Consider the following 18,340-nt stretch of genomic DNA (forward strand, 5'->3'; position numbering starts at 1 on the left):
CCCTGACTGTATGCAGTGAAATTCCCCCTTCATTTACTTGCTCTCGCTGCTGCAGATATGAATCTCTACCCGTCCTCCAGCTGTTCTACAGGGAAACAAACAAAGCTGTTTTGAGTTCTGGAAAGTCCCTCCCCCTGCTGTTTGAAAGTATTACTGTTTCCCTGCAGAGCAGTTAGGGACCGCCTGAAGTTTCCTATCTGCAGCAGTAAGTAAATCTCACTGCATACAGTCAGGTTTCTTATAAAAACGGTAGACATTTTTGAATTAAAGTATATTGGAGATAGATTTCTTTTTCATTAAAGAAAGTAAAAATGGGATTTTATTTTTTTGCCTTTGAATCCCCTTTAAGTGAATTACCAGGCAGAAAAAAACCTTAATTTTAAGGCTGCTGCAGTATAGTATAAATACATTAGCATTTTTAATACAGCATTTTAATATGAAACAACCCTCAAGCTTGCATATTTTTATTCTGCTTCATAACTTGAAACTGTCTTGCAGTTGTCCCCCCCTCCCTCATGAATAATGACTGCACTGGTCTTAGTAATGTAACCAATAGGGAGCAAGCAATCCTGTACTGCATTAGGAAGCACACCTGCTTCTGCTATTGTACCAGATCCAGGAATGGCAAGGCCAATTGCTTTAATGTTATTTTTGCACATTTTTGTTTGTCGCCCTAAATAAAAGGGATTGTCTGTTTGAATGCACAGGGTGTGCCAGTGGTCCAGTGAGGAATTCAACCTCTCCCTTTATGAACACAAGCTGTGGAACTGAAGCCTGCATCCCGCTGCCTCAATCACTGTTCTGTATTGGTGTGATAAGAGCTGAACCATTTAGTTGGGGCACTGGAACCAGGGAACATTGTGTTGTTCTCCGATTCAAACCTGAATAGGAACCAATTTATTCAGTGCCCTTACATGAAAATTTTAAGCAACCCAGGATCCAGGGCTTGTACAAGAACATTAGAAAGCAAGCTGTAAGGATCACAAAAAGGGAAAATATGTGTTTACAAATGTACCTGTGAGTACAGAATATTTCGTCAAAGTATTTAGCCCAATGTTTTTGTTGTTAAAGGGATTGTTCACCTTCCAACGCTTTTTTCAGTTCAGTTGTTGACCAGAAATAGACTTTTTTTCAATTGCTTTCCATCTTTTATTTTTTTTACCCTTTTTTCAGTATTTAGGTTTTAAAGGGGTTGTTCACCTTCCAAAATCTTTTTCAGTTCAGATGTTTTCAGATGGGACAACGATAAGAAATGTATCCATTAAATGTATCAATTTAGAACAGTTGTGTGGGGTCGGCAGCCTCCCCTCCCAGAGCTTCTTTAGAAGGTGAAAACTGACACTTTACACTTCAATATTTGAAAAAACGGTCAGAAATAGAAAGTGATTGGAAAAAGTCGTTATTTCTGGTGATCTATCGGAAAACAACTAGTTGTTTGAAGGTGAATGTTCGTGTCTCCCGAATCCTTCGCGAAAGATTCGGCTAACTACCGAACAGAATTCGAACCCTAATTTGCATATGCAAATTAGGGTGGGAAGGGGAAAACATTTTTTACTTCCTTGTTTTCTGACAAAAAGTCACGCAATTTCTCTCCCCGCCCCTAATTTGCATATGCAAATTCGGATTCAGATTCGGTTCGGCCTGGCAGAAGGTTTCAGCCGAATCCGAATCCTGCTAAAAAAAAGTCAGAATCCCGAACCGAATCCTGGATTCGGTGCATCCATATCCAAAATAGTGGATTCGGTGCATCCCTAGTATCCACTAAATGTATTGATTTAGAACAGTTAATGGGCCCCAAAGCAAATTATTTTTCAGGCCCCCAAAATGTTTAGAGGTTGACTTGTTTTACCAATATTTATTGAAACTGTATATAAATTAGGGCCCCTATACCTCCTGGCCCCCCCCCTCTATTGGTGTACCCCTGGCTGATGTTTATCAATCAATCAGTAAGGGATTGTAAGAGTATATTATAACAGCACTTAGGGGTGCTTAGGAAGACATCAGGCAATTATTCCCATGTGATGTGTTAGCTTAGCTGTTTGGCTTTAATCATGCAGAAAAGCCCTTAACTTCTCTGTCAAGGGGCCCTTTATATCCCTATGAGGGCAGAGCAGATGATTTCTGTACTATACGTGCAAGGCGTGTGTGTAAATGATAATATGACTGTGCCCCCCCAAGTAGAAGCTGCTAATCGGCTTGGGCTGCTATTGGGTCATGTGACTGCTTGTTACCTCATGTCTCCTGGATTAAAATAACACTATGGATGGTAAGAGGATTAGTTCTGCTGAGCATTTTAACCCATTCCCACACCACTGCAACGTCCACAATAGATATTTTCTATTTTACCTTCACCCCTATTGGAAGATTCCTGGAGTTGTAGTTGAGCAGATGAAGAGACCCCATTTTAAAGCCTGTTTTTTATTTCAAAACATGACCACATTGGAGTGCACACCTTCATTCTTATCATTCCTTTTTTAATAGATGTATTCTATGTATATTGCCAAAGAAAGCATAAACGTTTTCATGCCCTTGCTGTCCCCTCCCACAGCAGATCTTCACTGCTTGCTACCAATCCGGTGGGAATTGAAAGAAGAATGTTATAGGGAGGTTATTTATTAAACTCTGAATGCCAAAAACCTGAAAAATTTGTGTTTTTTTTTTTTTACTGTAAAATCTGAATTTTTAGCGAGAAAAAAAACCCACAAATATTTTGGGATTTATTATACCCTGAGGATGGGAAAAAGTCAGAATCTGAAAAACCGGCATCTCAGAACTGCCGAGTTTGAAATTCAATGGTAGAAGTCCCGAAGATATCTTGATCTGTACTGGGATTCGTGCAGTAATCTGAAGATTTTGTGGTTTTCCGCCAAAATTAGACAAAATCTGAGAGTTCGGGTGGAAAATCTGAAAAATTTGTACTATTCCTTTTTTTTAAATTTTTTTTCCACACAGGAAATTTTCGGGAAAATGTATTCATAAATAAGGGGGAAAACCTTGTGCGGATTTGGTCTGAGTATTTTTCAGAAAATAATAAATTCAGGCTTTGATAAATGGGCCTCCGCGTGTGATCACAGTTCACGCTTCTTCGCGGGTTGAGCTCTTCTCCTGCTCTCCCCGCCTGCCACCATCAATGCCGGCTTCCGACTTCATCTTTTATAGCCGCTGCACCTGCACGCCCTGCCCCTTTTGTGACATCATCCGTGGGGCGTTGCAGGTCTATAAAAGCAATCCTGAAGCGCGGATGCGGAAGGGGGTTAAGGGTTAGTGTAGGGTCCGGGTTGCGGAGTGGCCAACTTGCCAAGAAACCAATACAGTCTTTGCTACAGTTTGAAAACAGATTTGTGCTGCCAATGGCCATTAAACTTCAACCGTTTTAAAGATCAGAATATAACAGCCCAATAATGCTGAATAACTTCCCAGAACACCGGTGTAACATGGAGGCCTTGCTCAAAAATCCCGCCGGTGATTTTTATTCTAACCAGCAGGAAGGCAGGGGAAGGCAGTTCGGAGAGATTAGTTGCCCAGAAGAAGAGGAGAGAAATGTTGGAAAAATTAAAAAAAAAAATAAAAGATAGAAAGCAGTTGAAAAAATACATTATTTTTGGTGAGCAATCTGAAAACCATGTAATTGAAAATAGTGTTTAAAGCTGAACAACCCCTTTAAAAGAAGCTAATGCCACAAATTAACTTAGTTTTAATTACATTATAATTACTCATATGACTTTGAGCTGCTACGTCCCACACCCAGCAGCTCTATACCCACATGCAGCCATTTACTTATTGAGTTACTTACTTGGCCTAATGGGGCAGTCTACTTTTATCTTGTGTGCACTGGTAACTTGGGGAATGGAGTGCTAATGATCCCAAATATAAAATCAATCAAAAATATGATTGATCCTAAATATAATTAAATATTACTATATTAAAATAGTAATAGAATGTTTCTAGGAATGATTTGACTTAGTATTTTGGAAGTTGGTGTAATTACAGGAACATGCACCTTCTTTGTTTTGTGAATAGAAAGGTTATTGCAGGTTAGCCTACAAGAGATCTGCCATTACTTTAAGACATTTTACACAGGGTTTTGTTAATTATTCTACAGAATGTCCTTTAATGTTTATAATTTATAATTTTTTGACTGGTGAACCTGTACCAGAACCAGTTTGTTGGAATAAAATATGTATGCTGGGACGATGCATCACCCTTTCTTCCAGAGCTGCTTAAGATCTTAAAGGGATACTGTCATGGGAAAAAAAATTTTTTTCAAAATGAATCAGTTAATAGTGCTGCTCCAGCAGAATTCTGCACTGAAATCCATTTCTCAAAAGAGCAAACAGATTTTTTTATATTCAATTTTGAAATCTGACACGGGGCTAGACATTTTGTCAATTTCCCTGCTGCCCCATGTCATGTGACTTGTGCCTGCACTTCAGGAGAGTAATGCTTTTTGGCAGGCTGCTGTTTCTCCTTCTCAATGTAACTGAAGGAGTCTCAGTGGGACATGGGTTTTTACGATTGAGTGTTGTTCTTAGATCTACCAGGCAGCTGTTATCTTGTGTTAGGGAGCTGTTATCTGGTTACCTTCCCATTGTTCTTTTGTTTGGCTGCTGGGGGGAAAAGGGAGGGGGTGATAATCACTCCAACTTGCAGTACAGCAGTAAAGAGTGATTGAAGTTTATCAGAGCACAAGTCACATGACATGGGGCAGCTGGGAAATTGACAAAATGTCTAGCCCCATGTCAGATTTCAAAATTGAATATAAAAAAATCTGTTTGCTCTTTTGAGAAATGGATTTCAGTGCAGAATTCTGCTGGAGCAGCACTATTAACTGATTCATTTTGAAAAAAAATTTTTTTTCCCATGACAGTATCCCTTTAAACAAATGCAGCAGTCATGGTTTCTTAACATTACTTTACTAGGCATAAAAAAATAACTAGTGTTATGTTGGAAAGGTCATTTATATCTGGTGGAGTTGCCATGACTACAATATGCTTGAATATTGCATTGGATATTTTTTACAGTGTAAAACATTTTAAGTGCCTATTTATAGTACTTCTCTACTCACTTGGGTAGCAAGAGGTCTTAACAGCAAACATAACATGCTTAAACTTATATAGGATTATTATCTCTTAAAGATCAAGTAACCTTCACATACATATATGGAATCCTCCAACACTTTAAATCCACGTAAAGCCCAAAATGTGTTTGGATGCTGATCAACAGGGTGAGGGGAAACTATTTGTTTTTATTATGATCTATTATAATCAGTACAAATCCTTTGTATGGTCAACTCAACAGAAACACTCTAGTTTCCCATTAGCTGGTTTCACATGGGCTAAAGGAAAGATTCTTTGACCAATTGTCTCATGGAATGACAGGACAGATATTTGTTCAGTATGGAGATCTATTTGCGCATCTGTGGGCATCTTTCAGTGGTTGGTGGAATCCACTGGAATCACTCGACATGAATGCAGATAACTTTGTTAACCTTATTTTTTTGATGGTCAAATTTGAGAAGAGGTTTATTAGAAAATTGCTCGTTCCTCCACAAAAGATTCAGCAGAATACTGAACAAAATACTAATCTGCATTTTAACATTTGAGCAAAAGCCCAAGAATTGCATAATACATAAAGAATTTGCTGCCTCCAGTTGTCCCATGATATTAAAGTGGACCTATTGCTAAAATGAAGATTTTTCATATCGTGCTGAAATAAGAAACTTTCTAAATACAATCAATTAAAAATTCGGTATCGTTTCTGAAATAATCAAGTTTAACGTCACTATTCCTCTCTCAGCATCTGTTTCTCTTCATTCTGTCTTCATGCAACAGTTGGGTGTCAGATATTCATTGACAGTTAGAGCTTATAGGGGGGGGGGGGCTTCCCTTCCTAGCAGGTGTATTTGAGCTCACTCAAATAACTGATTCCAGTACAAACAAATCTAACAAAATAACTGCCTTTTGCACAAATTCTGCATGTAGAGAGACAGGATTTCTGCTAATACATCTTCTAAGCAAAAGGAGCCCCCCCCTATAAGATTTATTGGATCTAACTGTCAATGGATGAATCTGTCAACGGTACAGAATTAATTGATTGTATTTAGAAAGTTTCTTATTTCAGTATGATGAAGCTTATTTTCAATTTTAATTTTTGCGATAGTTCCCCTTTAAGGTTTTGGATTTAGTTAAGCAGGAAACTTAGGATTTAGCAAATCTAGGTCCTGCCAAAAGTGCTGGAATTCATTTAAATCCCAAACCAAATAATTGATTTTTGTAGCAGTTGTAAGTTGTAGCAAAAACTTTTGTACGTTGTTAGAAAGACTGTGAAAAGCCTATACAATATCATGATCTAGTTGGAGTTTCTTATGTAGAATATCTCTTCCAAAGAAAGACAACTAGGAGAACTGTATCAGTGCCTAAAGGATGTCCTTTGTTCTGTGTTCCTTGTGATGGAAACATACTGTGTGGCTAAATTGTTAACACATTACTGGCCACACTGTTTGTGCTTGACAGCTCCTCAATCTTTTTGAATGATCCAATCAAAAACAAAAATTCAAGACACCCAGTGACCCTGATCAACATTGATGGACATGGCATCATAAGCAGCCAAGGTATCATCTAAAGCCAAAGATTCCTGCAATTTGTGTTGCTAATTTATATCATGGGTCATATAACTGGTTTGCCTGGCTTTGTCTTTACAAAATCAGGTTGGTTTTCTATCCATAATTGGTCAGTTTAAAGGTGGCCATAGACGCACAGATAATATGTACGATATTCAGTGCATGAATGGTGGGAAAAGAGCCGACTGATATTGGCAGAAGACTTGGATATTGGTCGGCTCATCGATCAGGCTGGACAGAAAATGTTGATCAGGCGCTTTTGATGGCACAAAAACATCGACAATTGTTAGTGCAGAATCGTCAGATACAGGTAGAATTCTATTGTTTCTACCTGTATATCTGATGATTCGGCTCTACATGTGTGTATTGAATCGTACGATCTTCCTTGGAAAGATCTTTTCCAAGAAATATCGTAATTGTTATGTCTATGGCCACCTTTAGTTAGAAACTAAAGCCCATGGTTCTCTGAATACTCAACATGAAAACAGCGAAATGTCAATAACTCTGTGTGTATGGTTGTATGCAAAGTTATATGAGAAAGTTGTCATTTTTTTGAATCTGCTGTATGGATAAGTAGATATCACACTGGAGGTTTATCTGAAGTTTACAGACAGACCTGGAAATGGGAAGCCTGGAGGCAGATCTAATGAAGTAGAACAGAGTCTTAATTAGCTGGCTAGGGGATACCTCTCCATCAACTAGACTCTTGCACAGCACTGTCAATTTATAGATAGTAAAAGATGTCTTTTAGCAACTGCTTTTTAGAGCAAAGGGTTTAGTTTATGCTTTCAGACCATATTATGTTTAGTTTTGTATTTGTTTTTAAGTCCATTTAAATACAGGATAAATATAAAAAGTGATTTATATAGTAAAGACAATTAAAAATCTTTGTTATTCATCTTTTTGATTTAGAGTGTTGCATCTCAAGCAGCCCCCGGCCTTGAAATTACATTTCTGAAAGACATACAACTCCCTTCCTCTTCAGTCAGTCTGTTATATGACCGGTGGTTATAGTCCCACAACAAATGGGTCAAGCAATAACTTTTGGCATTTAAAGAATCATCATGTGTTTTTTTCCAGATGCTGGACAGTTATTAGTTTTTCTTTGAATTTTATTCTGCCCCTATTCTTGCAGTACATATGTTTAGAGCATCATGATTATTTGACTTTCCAAATGTTCATAGGCTATGGTATATTAAAATGTTATCAATTAGTTTTTTAACAGGTTTTGAATATTGTGCAATGACTGCAGCAGTGTACTTGTGTAGGAGCTTTTTTGAAAATGTGGGTAGCAGGGTCCATTAATCTGACTTTACGCCATAGGAATGGCAAATGGGAACTGCCCAGAAAGCCCCCATATTTTAACTGATGGAGCACATAGAACCTTGATGTTAAATAAACCCAACAAAGCCATGATTTTAAAGATTCCAGCTCTGTACCACCAAATGGGTGGCCCTTACTGACACAGACCAGGAAGAGAAATTTAAATTTCATTGATAAGGAAAAGACTTCTAAACATTTCTGGGAATGCAGTCACAGCAATAACAGTGGGGGAAAAAAACAATCCTTCTGGCAAGTCTGTTTATTTTCATGTCTGAGAAGGGTTGGCTGACATTTCGGGGACTTGCTGTAGCTCTTAGCAGTAAGAATAAGTGGGCTGCATGTTGCATTATTGCTTTATGGTCATTGAGTCATAACTTGTATTCAGTTACAGTAAATGTATTAGGAGGGCTGCACAGAAGATAATTGCATCTTGGTCATGACATTAATCTTTCAACACAGAGGGGCAGATTTTCTAAAGGGCGAAGTGGTCGTCGCTAGCGAAAATTAACCAGAAATGCAATTCTTAGGGACATCGCCAATTTACTAACAGGCTTAGAGGACAATTTGCTGCCGAAAGAGTTCATCGCTAACAAATTTTTTCTTCGCCAACTTAGACCAGGCGAACTGATAAGATGAAGCTTCAATCTTATGTCAGTAACATTATATCCTGTATGCAGAAAAGTCATAAAAATTATTGAAAAAACGCTGGTGTTTTTTTTCATGTTTTAAAGTGGAATTGTCCTATTTGTAACTATTAAAACATTTATGTTTTAACATTTTTTATGAGATGATAATCAGAAACACAAATTATTTCTCTTTCTTACAATACTTGTCTTTATTTTACACTCTGTCACCCAACCCTGACCCTTTCTTAACAAAAGTGGGAATGAGCATTGTCTGGGCAAGAATCACACCCATGTGCTAAACAAATCATAAATATTTGTAGAATAAGGTGGGACCAGTAATGAAGTAAATATCTAGCTAGAATCTCCAGCATACATTGTACACATTCTCACCGAGTTCAGGTGTAGTGGTGTTTCAACGTTGTGAATCCGCTTAACTTTTCAATATTTTTGCATAAGACAAGTTATAAAACTAGATAATGACTCAATTTTGTGCATTATTTATGGCAAAAGTATGTAAGCCTCTAGGATATGTAAAAATTGATTCAAAAATGGCAGTATCATTTTAACTCAAAGAAAGCTTTACAGTGAAATTCTAGTACATAACCTCATTTACACATGCTACTTTTCATCTTGGTCAGATGGGAAAATAGTTTCCTTTCATAAACTATTCACGCATTTTCCTACTGGAAGCATTAGCTATTAAACCAATGTCAAGTCACGGTCCTCTTCAATCTGTAAGTGTGAAATGTTTGATGAATATATTACATTTTAGAAAGGTATATCAACAATCCAGCTAGTGACTCTCCTCCTGCTAATTATCATTACAGTTCCCAGCTTGCAACATCCAGAAGATATTGGGAAACGCTGAGAGTTGTGTCACAACAGCAGCCATCTATTAATAATAATCTATTTTAGAAAAAGATAGTTTAATCAAAGATAATTATTAATTATCAATATTAGCACCTATACTGCTGTGAAATTTTCCTACAAAAATGTGGATGCCATTTAGCTAAAAGTATAGCAGCCTTGGCTTTTTCTACCCATGGACTTAAACTAACATGTCTGCGTTCGGTCCCTTCAAAAACACAGAGGACACCTCCAAAGCATGATGCAGCATCGCACAGCAATAACCACACAGAAAAATCCATTATGGCAACTATTATTATATGAATAATTATTGATGAAAAATTATGATAGCAAGAACAACTTGCAGTTATTTTGAAACTTCATCTCCCAGCACTGCTGACTCTCCTCTGTGCCCAAGAGCATGCTCTACTGCCCAAATTACAGTTAAAGTATTCCAATTTGTAGTTAATAATAGGTATTTACAATTTCTTGACAATAAATGATCTGTTGAGTTTCATTGACCATTATGACTTAAAAGGTGAGAAGGTGCAGTGAAGGCACAGGTAAACAATGGTGGAATTAAAGCAGACGAGGGAGAAGAGAGAGGCGATAGATTCAGAAAACTTGGGAATAAGGAATGGGATAAAATAATAAATGTATTTGTAAATGGCAGATTTTGCAAGCAGAGTTAGTAGCACACTTGTAGAAGCAAGAGGAAGACCTGCAACAGCAATTTTACAGTATTAATCTCTTAACATTTACATTAGACAAAGATAAAATAATGTTAAAAGCATAGGGTGCCTAAGTGTTGGAAATATCCTGCAAAGTGTAGGTGCCAATGAGTTGCAATATGTACATGCTGTTGTAAAGCTACACCTTGGGGCACATTTACTTAGCTCGAGTGAAGGATTAGAATAAAAAATACTTAGAATTACGAAGTATTTTTTTGGCTACTTCGACCATCGAATTGGCTACTTCGACCTTCGACTTCGATTCAAACAATTCTAACTAAAAATCGTTTGACTGTTCGACCATTCGATAGTCGAAGTACTGTCTCTTTAAAAATAACTTTCACCACCTACTTCGCCACCTAAAACCTATTGAGCATCAATGTTAGCCAACGGGGAAGGTCCCCATAGGCTTTCCTAGCTTTTTTTGATCGAAGGAAAATCGTTCGATCGATGGATTAATATCCTTCGAATCGTTCGTTTGGAAGGATTTAATCGTTCAATCGAACGAATAGCGCTAAATCCTTCGACTTCGATATCGAAGGATTTAACTTCGAGGGTCGAATATCGAGGGTTAATTAACCCTCGATATCCGACCATTAGTAAATGTGCTCCCTAGTCTTTTTATGTAAATGAATAGTATTTTGGTTGTTTGACACCTAGAGGGGGTAAATAACTTTTCTACAGGCAATACATATTTGCTTACAGTTTCTAACTAGAATGTAGAATGTCTCTTAAGCACAGCACAATGCCCCACCGTTGAATTTTTACTGAAGGTAGACTCTATTTAAAATGCCTTGTTTTTGTAGAATATAATGTACAGTATAACGATGTCACTATGTTAAAAACACTCATTTACTTTAGATTACACTGAGACATTTAGTCATGTTATCAGACTCCGCTTGCCTTAAATGAATAGACAGCAGACCAGTGGTGTGTTATGACTTTCCTCAAAGGGGTCTATTGTCTGTCACAGGATCTCAGTGAATAAAATACAGACATTCTTATGTTTGTTCCACTTTAGCAAAAAAAAAAAAAAAAAATTGAAAGCCTTTACAGATTTTTTTGAGGTAAATTCCTTGAGGTACAACTGTTAAACTCAAAATTTGATTCAAAATAATGCCTGTGTGTATGTTTGTGCATGCATATATGTGTGTATATTTTACACGGCAGAAACCGAATTTTCTTTTTTTTTTTTTTCAGGGGACCACAAATACATTTTGTAAAATGCAGGAAACTATAAAACCAGGGAAATATATTTTGCACAATATATTGGGGCTAAAGGAAAAACTGTGTAAAATTATGCAAAACTGCATCTGGATATGTTGTTGGTGTATGAACACACAAATTCTGAGACAATACCGTTAAACTACTATTTTATGTATAGCACCTGTAAATGACAAAAATATGACATTGTAATATTAGATTACATTACAAAGTAGCCAGATGGGGCAAGTTAGAGTCCTGCAGCAGGTTGGGTACTCACGGGTTACAGGTAGAAGTTTCGGGAGCGGATATAGACTTGGGTCACGGTTCGGGTAGCAAGTCTTCTCAATAGCGGGTTTTACTCCTTTTTTTCTGATCACACCTACTTCCAATGATGTAACTTCTGGTTTACAATGACAGCGCTTCCTGTTTTACTCCTTTTTTCCCTGATCATGCCAACTTCCAGTGATGTCACTTCCTGTTTGCAATGACAGCACTGTTTATTGATGGTCAGCGGGTCGCGGATCAGGTTGCGGATAAGGTACTTGTGGGTAGCGGGTCCAAGCGGTTAAGTATGCGGGTTGCAGTTGTGGGTCGCGGGTCGGGTTTAACAAATTGGTTCAGTGCAGGACTCTAGGGCAAGTACCGTAATAGAACTGTGTATATTTACATGTGAGAGATGCATTGGACTTTCATCTCGTAAACACTCGCTCAGGAGTTCCAAGCACTGAGAGAGAGTCAACTGAATAGGTCTAAAGGACTAAATGATGATCCAAAACGGTTTGGTATAAATTCATGCATATTTTGTGTAGTATTAGTTGGCAGGTGATAAAAGTCTTTCTAAGTACCCATCGCTTCCATGTGGACTATAATTTACTTTGAACTGTAAAGCAGGAAACAAAATTGCACTAAATTGCACTAAATTTAAAGATAAACTGCTTATTTGTTTCTTTAAATTTTAAAAATTTTACACACCACAATAGAGGAATTTTGCATAGCTAAACTTATATAAGAAAAGTTCTGGTTTCATCTTGTGATTTTCTACTATTTTTTTCCAATATAGATTCCTCTACTACTTACATTCGGCAGCTGGAGACCAGAGTCAAACTCCTTGAGGATGACAACAAGCTTTTGTCCCAGGTAAACACTTTTTCTTTTAATGTTAAAACTGTTTTTAAAATGAAATCCTGACAATCAATTTGTTACTTTTTATATCATTGTTTTCTTTCATTCCCAAGGATCCTGTTATTTAAGGCTAATCTAAACTAACTGTTATTTATCAAAGTCCAAAATTATCAAATTTATAACTCTGATCAAATCCACTCAGGTTTTTTACGCTTATTTATTATTACATTTTCCCGAAAATTTGCTTTGCGGGAAAAAATAAGATTTCATTTTTTTCGGATTTTTCACAGAAAACTCAGATTTTTGCCAAAAACTTCAGGGTATTGCACGAAACGCAGTGCACATCAAAAAATCATTGGGACTCCTCCCATTGACTTATATGCAACCTCGACAGGTCTGAGATGCCGGATTTTCTGATTCGGACTTTTCCATTCTCAGGGTTTAATAAATTCCGAAAAATGTAATTTTTTAATAAATTCCGGAAAATGTAATTTTTTTTTAAAGTCCGATTTTATAAAAAAAAAAATCATGAATTTTTCGTGATTTTTGCATTTGGAGTTAAGTAAATAACCCCCTAAATGGTGTTATATCTAGTTACCTTGGTGTAATTTTTTATATCATTTTAAATAATTATGGGCTATTATTTGTCCAGAACCGAAGTACATAGTGAATATGGTTCTTTGCATCACATAATAAACATTTGCCTTTTTAAAAGGGGTTCTTCACCTTCCAACACTTTTTTCAGTTCAGCTGGTTTCAGATTGTTCTCCAGAAATAAAGACTTTTTCCGATTACTTTCTATTTGCAATTGTTTTCTTTAACATCCTAAGTTTAAAGGTTAATTTAAAAAACCTGTCTTTCTGAAGCAGCTCTGGGAGGGGGAGTTGCTGACTCTGTAAACTGCTAAACAGATACATTACGTTAATACATTTTTTATTTTTGTCCCTGCTGAGCAGAATTCCTGGGTTTCATTAAAGGCAGCTCTTAGAATTGATACAATAGTTGCTAATATTCTATAGAAATGCAGAGAAATGTGTCAATTAAATATAGTAAATTGTAATAATTATTACAATAAATGTAACAATTCAGAATCTTAGCGTGGATCACTGAGCTGGCAGACTAAAACACCAGGGACAGGAACATTAAACTTTAAACTTAAATTTTAGAAAAACTGTAAAAAATAGAAAGTAATTGAAAAAAAAAAAAAAGTCTTTATATCTGGTGAATAATCTGAAAACAATTAAAGTGAAAAAAAAAAATAAAAAAAGTTTGGAAGGTGAACAACCATTTTAATGTTTGTGTGCAAATGTTCAATGCAGCTTGGTCACATAAGATTAGCTGAGAGTCAGTTGGTCCTTCTTGTCAAGAAAATGCTGTTGGATTAATTGAAAATTGGATGGGCTGTTGCTGAGATGAGAGCAGCCTCTGTGATGCAGTTTGTGAAACGGCTTAGAAATGAATGTGTCTTTTCACATTTGACTAGGAGGATTGCCAACGTTGATCTGATAATTTTAAAAACAAATACTCCTAACCATTCACTATTTAACCAGTTGAACATACAGGAAAAAGCTTACAGATAAGCTCATTGTCTCCCGAGATCTTCTGCCCTCCTAAGTACAAATGACAACAGTTAATTGCATGGGTGCTTAAAGGGATACTGTCATGGGAAAAAAAGTTTTTTTTCAAAAAATCTGAATCAGAATTCTGCACTGAAATCCATTTCTCAAAAGAGCAAATAGATTTTTTTATATTAAATTTTGAAATCTGACATGGGGCTAGACATTTTGTCAATTTCCCAGCTGCCCCTGGTCATGTGACTTGTGCCTGCACTTTAGGAGAGAAATGCTTTCTGGCAGGCTGCTGTTTTTCCTTCTCAATGTAACTGAATGTGTCTCAGTGGGACATGGGTTTTTACTATCGAGTGCTGTTCTTAGATCTACCAGGCAGCTGTTTTCTTGTGTTAGGTAGCTGTTATCTGGTTACCTTCCCATTGTTCTTTTGTTTGGCTGCCGGGGGGGGGGGTGATATCACTCCAACTTGCAGTACAGCAGTAAAGAGTGATTGACTAATTGCCTCGTCTTTGTGGCGACCAATCTCCCCGAACACCTTCCCTCACTATTGCGCTGGTTTAAATGAAAAATCACCTGCGATAAGCACACGCGCCGATTCGTTTTCCAAAGTTGCCCGAAGTTTCCTTGTGAGGCAACTTAAGAAAACAAATCGCTGTGTGTGCTTAGCACCGGCCATTTTTAATTTTAGTCAGTGCAAGAGTGAGGGAAGGCGTTCGGGGAGATCGATTGGCCCCCGAAATGCCCAGTGTGACCTTACCCTTATGGTTGCCTGGTCGACTAATCGCCTCTTCTGCGGGGCGACAATCTCCCCGAACTGTCTTCTGTCTGTGATCCGTGTGCTCGAATGAAGAATCGCCTGCGCTAATGCACTCTCTCGCTTCGATTTCCGAAGTCACCTGAAGTTTCTTCATGAGGCAAACTTGTAATACCGACCCCGGTCTTTGCAGGTGTTTTACCAGCTAGGCTGGTAAAATACCGGCCCGGTGGCAACCCTAGTCAGAGGAAGAATGCGGAAGTGACGTCACATGCACGTGGCGCTGATGTCACTCCCACTGAATACGTTGCGTGACGTCAGCCGTTGTATGACGTCAGAGTGCACGATGCGTGACATCAGCGTGCCAATGTGTGACTTTAGCACGCATGGCGTAGTGTCGTTTTTAGGTCCGATTCCTAGGTCGGCATCGGACCTAAATACAGCCCTGGGTATAGTTTTGATATAAAGGGGACCTGTCACCCAGACATTAAAAGCAGTATAATAAAAGTATTTTTCAAATGAGCCCCAAATGAACACCCATACCTGTTATACAGCTGTCAATCATATAGTATTTTCAGTTTTGCACTTTTTTAGATGTCCCTGCACTCCCCACATTGCCCCTCCTCCTCACCAACTAATTGTGTAACCAGTACATGTGCATGGGCATCAGGTGCCCCATTCTGGTGCATAAACAAGATTTTATTTTGCTCTATGTATAGTCTATCTAAAAATCTATGTACCATATGTATTGTCTTTATTTATATGGAGTTATTAGGTTGTGAAAGGCTGTACACTATAATGTTCTCTGCATGCTTTAAAAGCTTATAATCAAATAAAACAATCCGAAACAAATATATGCTTTTATCCAGTCTAAAGGTGGCCATACACGGATAGATCCGTTCGTTTGGCGATGTCGCCAAACGAGCGGATCTCCCTCCGATATGCCCACCTTGAGGTGGGCAATATCGGGCTGATCCGATCGTGGGCCCTAGGGCCCAACGATCGGATCCTAGCGTTCGCCAAACGGGCGGTCGGATCGCGGGACCACATCAACGAACAGATGCGGCCGCGATCCGACGGGATTTTTAACCCCATCCGATCGAGATCTGGCCGACTTTCGGCCAGATCTCGATCGGGGAAGCCCGTCGGGGGCCCCCATACACGGGCCAATAAGCTGCCGACTTGGTCTGTCGGCAGCTTTTATCGGCCCGTGTATGGCCACCTTTAGGCATATATATGCATAAGTGTTCTTTTCTTTATTATTTTCTGTTTCACTTCTTTTATCACAATTACAGCTTAATGGAGCTGTCGAAGCAAAAATATGGCCTATGGGCTTATAAGCATAAGCGTACATAAATGCAATGTTTTATTTAAATATATTGTTAATTGATTGCTTTAATCATGTTCGGCATGTGTATAAGCACACAACCAGCTTCCCGAATATGCAGATGCCAAATGCACAAGTCACTTGTAACATGTTTGATGCTTGTTGGTACCTTTAGGGCAGGGGCACACGGGCAGATTCGGGGAGATTTAGCCGCCTGGCAAATACTCGCTCTTCTTCGGGGCGACAATCTCCCCAAACTGCCATCTCCCTGCCTTCTGCCTGCTATACTGAGAGAACGTCAGCGCAGTGGCACTCGCGGAGCTTTTTGAAATCGCATCGCTTCAATTTCGCAAATCGCAGCAATTCGATTTCCAAAGTCACCCGAAGTTTCCTCACGAGGATACTTCGGGCGACTTTGGAAATTGAAGCACCGCTAGGTGATTTTTCATTTTAGCAGGTGGAAGGCAGTTCGGGGAGATTGTCGCCCCGAAGAATAGGCGATTAGTCGCCAGACAGCTAAATCTCCCCCCGAATCTGCCCGTGTGCCCCTGCCCTTAGATAAGACCTTCTACTGACCCACGTTAAAAAGACTGTGAAATTTAAGACTTAACACCCGCTGAAGTAAATGTATAAATGCTAGGCAAGCCATATAAGCACAATTCAGTAGCCATAGCCATTTGCCTGCAATATTTAAATATATCTTTTTATACTTTTAATTGTACCATGCATCTCAGCAAATTGCCAGTCCCCCAGTATGTACGCTCCTAGGATAATCTAAACTGCCGGATACAGTGTTCTCATATATGAAAGTTTTGAAAAATGCATTCTTTGAAATGGAAAGCGAGCTTTTGTCGAGCAGCCGAGAGGCACAGGTTCCAGATTGCTGATCTATTTATACCCCCTGTTGCTAACAGCAGAGAAGAGCTTTTAAGGAGCATTAGCTGAATCTCAGTCAAGTCTAATATTGTAGCTGGAGAAATGTATGCTTCACTTCTTTATTGAGCGCAAGATTGTGCTTTGCTAGAATCTCATAGCTGGGCTTGCTGAATATACCTAATTGCAGAATACAGCTAATTAGGCTGCTTTTATAATCAGTTGGTATTATGGAAATACATTTATTCTTTACACTACATTTTCTTGAGAAAGATGGGCCCGCGTATTTATATGAAAAATAGTATTCTCATCAACACATAAAGCACCAGCATATTCTGCAGTGCTGTACAATTGGCTTTTGTATATGTCATACCTACAGTTTACATTCAAACTGAAAGGGGCCTTGATCATTAGAGTTTACATTCTAACCAATGCAAATGAGCCTCCGTCCATGGAAGTTCAGGCTCAAGTATGTGGTAAAATTACAAAATGTTGTTTTGGGTAAAAATAATGTCTGCGTGGAGGACAAAACCACACACACAAGTCAAAGTCCGAATTTATCTCAATGTTTTCTGCTACAAACCCCGATTTTGGGTTTTTTCCGCTTATTTATTATTACATTTTCCCAAAAAATTGCGGGAAAAAAAAAATCAGATTTTGACGATTTTTTCTGATATTTTCTACGATTTTATGAATTTTTCGGATTTTTCGCCACGAAAACTTTGGGGTATTGCACAAAACCCAGCGCACATCAAAAAAATCATTGGGACTTCTCCTATTGACTTATATGCAACCTTGACAGGTCTGAGATGCCGGATTTTCAGATTTGGACTTTTCCATCCTTGGGGTTTAATAAATTCCGAAAACATTCATGATTTCATAATCCGATTTTATTTAAAAAAAATTTACATTCAGAGTTTATTAAATAACCCTCATAATGTAACCTTTTATTATATCATCCTGAGAAACCCCCAAATTTAGATTTTATATATATTTTAAGGTATTCTGCACATAGATAAAGAAGGTATACGCAGGAGGGCCGGTTGGAGTGCTACTGGTGTAACACATTTTGCCACCTAAATTTTCCTTATTGAATTCCCAAAAAAGTAGATTCATAAACCTTATTCTGGATCCTTCTGGAGTAGGATTAATAAAAGCTTTTTATTTTCATTCATTGGCATTCGAGTCAAATTGGATCTTGGAATAACAAATGATACCTAAAGTCATTGCCATTAATCCCTTGCCTCTTTCTTTTTTTCCCCTAAACATGGATAGTTTAATATGTTTCTGTGGTTCTTTACAGTTTGGTGTTTTTAAAGGAACAGTAACACCAACAAATTAA

General features: G+C 38.1%; 1 protein-coding gene across 2 annotated transcripts in view; it reads left to right on the forward strand.

Annotated features, from left to right (window-relative positions):
- ccdc85c.S (coiled-coil domain containing 85C S homeolog) overlaps positions 1-18,340 on the forward strand; it is a 94,264-nt gene that overhangs the window by 55,625 nt on the left and 20,299 nt on the right. For both annotated transcript variants that reach the window (XM_041574318.1, NM_001095971.1), the window contains 1 exon segment: positions 12,412-12,488. In XM_041574318.1, the coding sequence (XP_041430252.1) occupies positions 12,412-12,488 (77 nt within the window).

The sequence above is a fragment of the Xenopus laevis genome, chromosome 8S (genome assembly GCF_017654675.1).
Source record: "Xenopus laevis strain J_2021 chromosome 8S, Xenopus_laevis_v10.1, whole genome shotgun sequence".
In the NCBI taxonomy this organism is placed as follows: Eukaryota; Metazoa; Chordata; class Amphibia; order Anura; family Pipidae; genus Xenopus; species Xenopus laevis.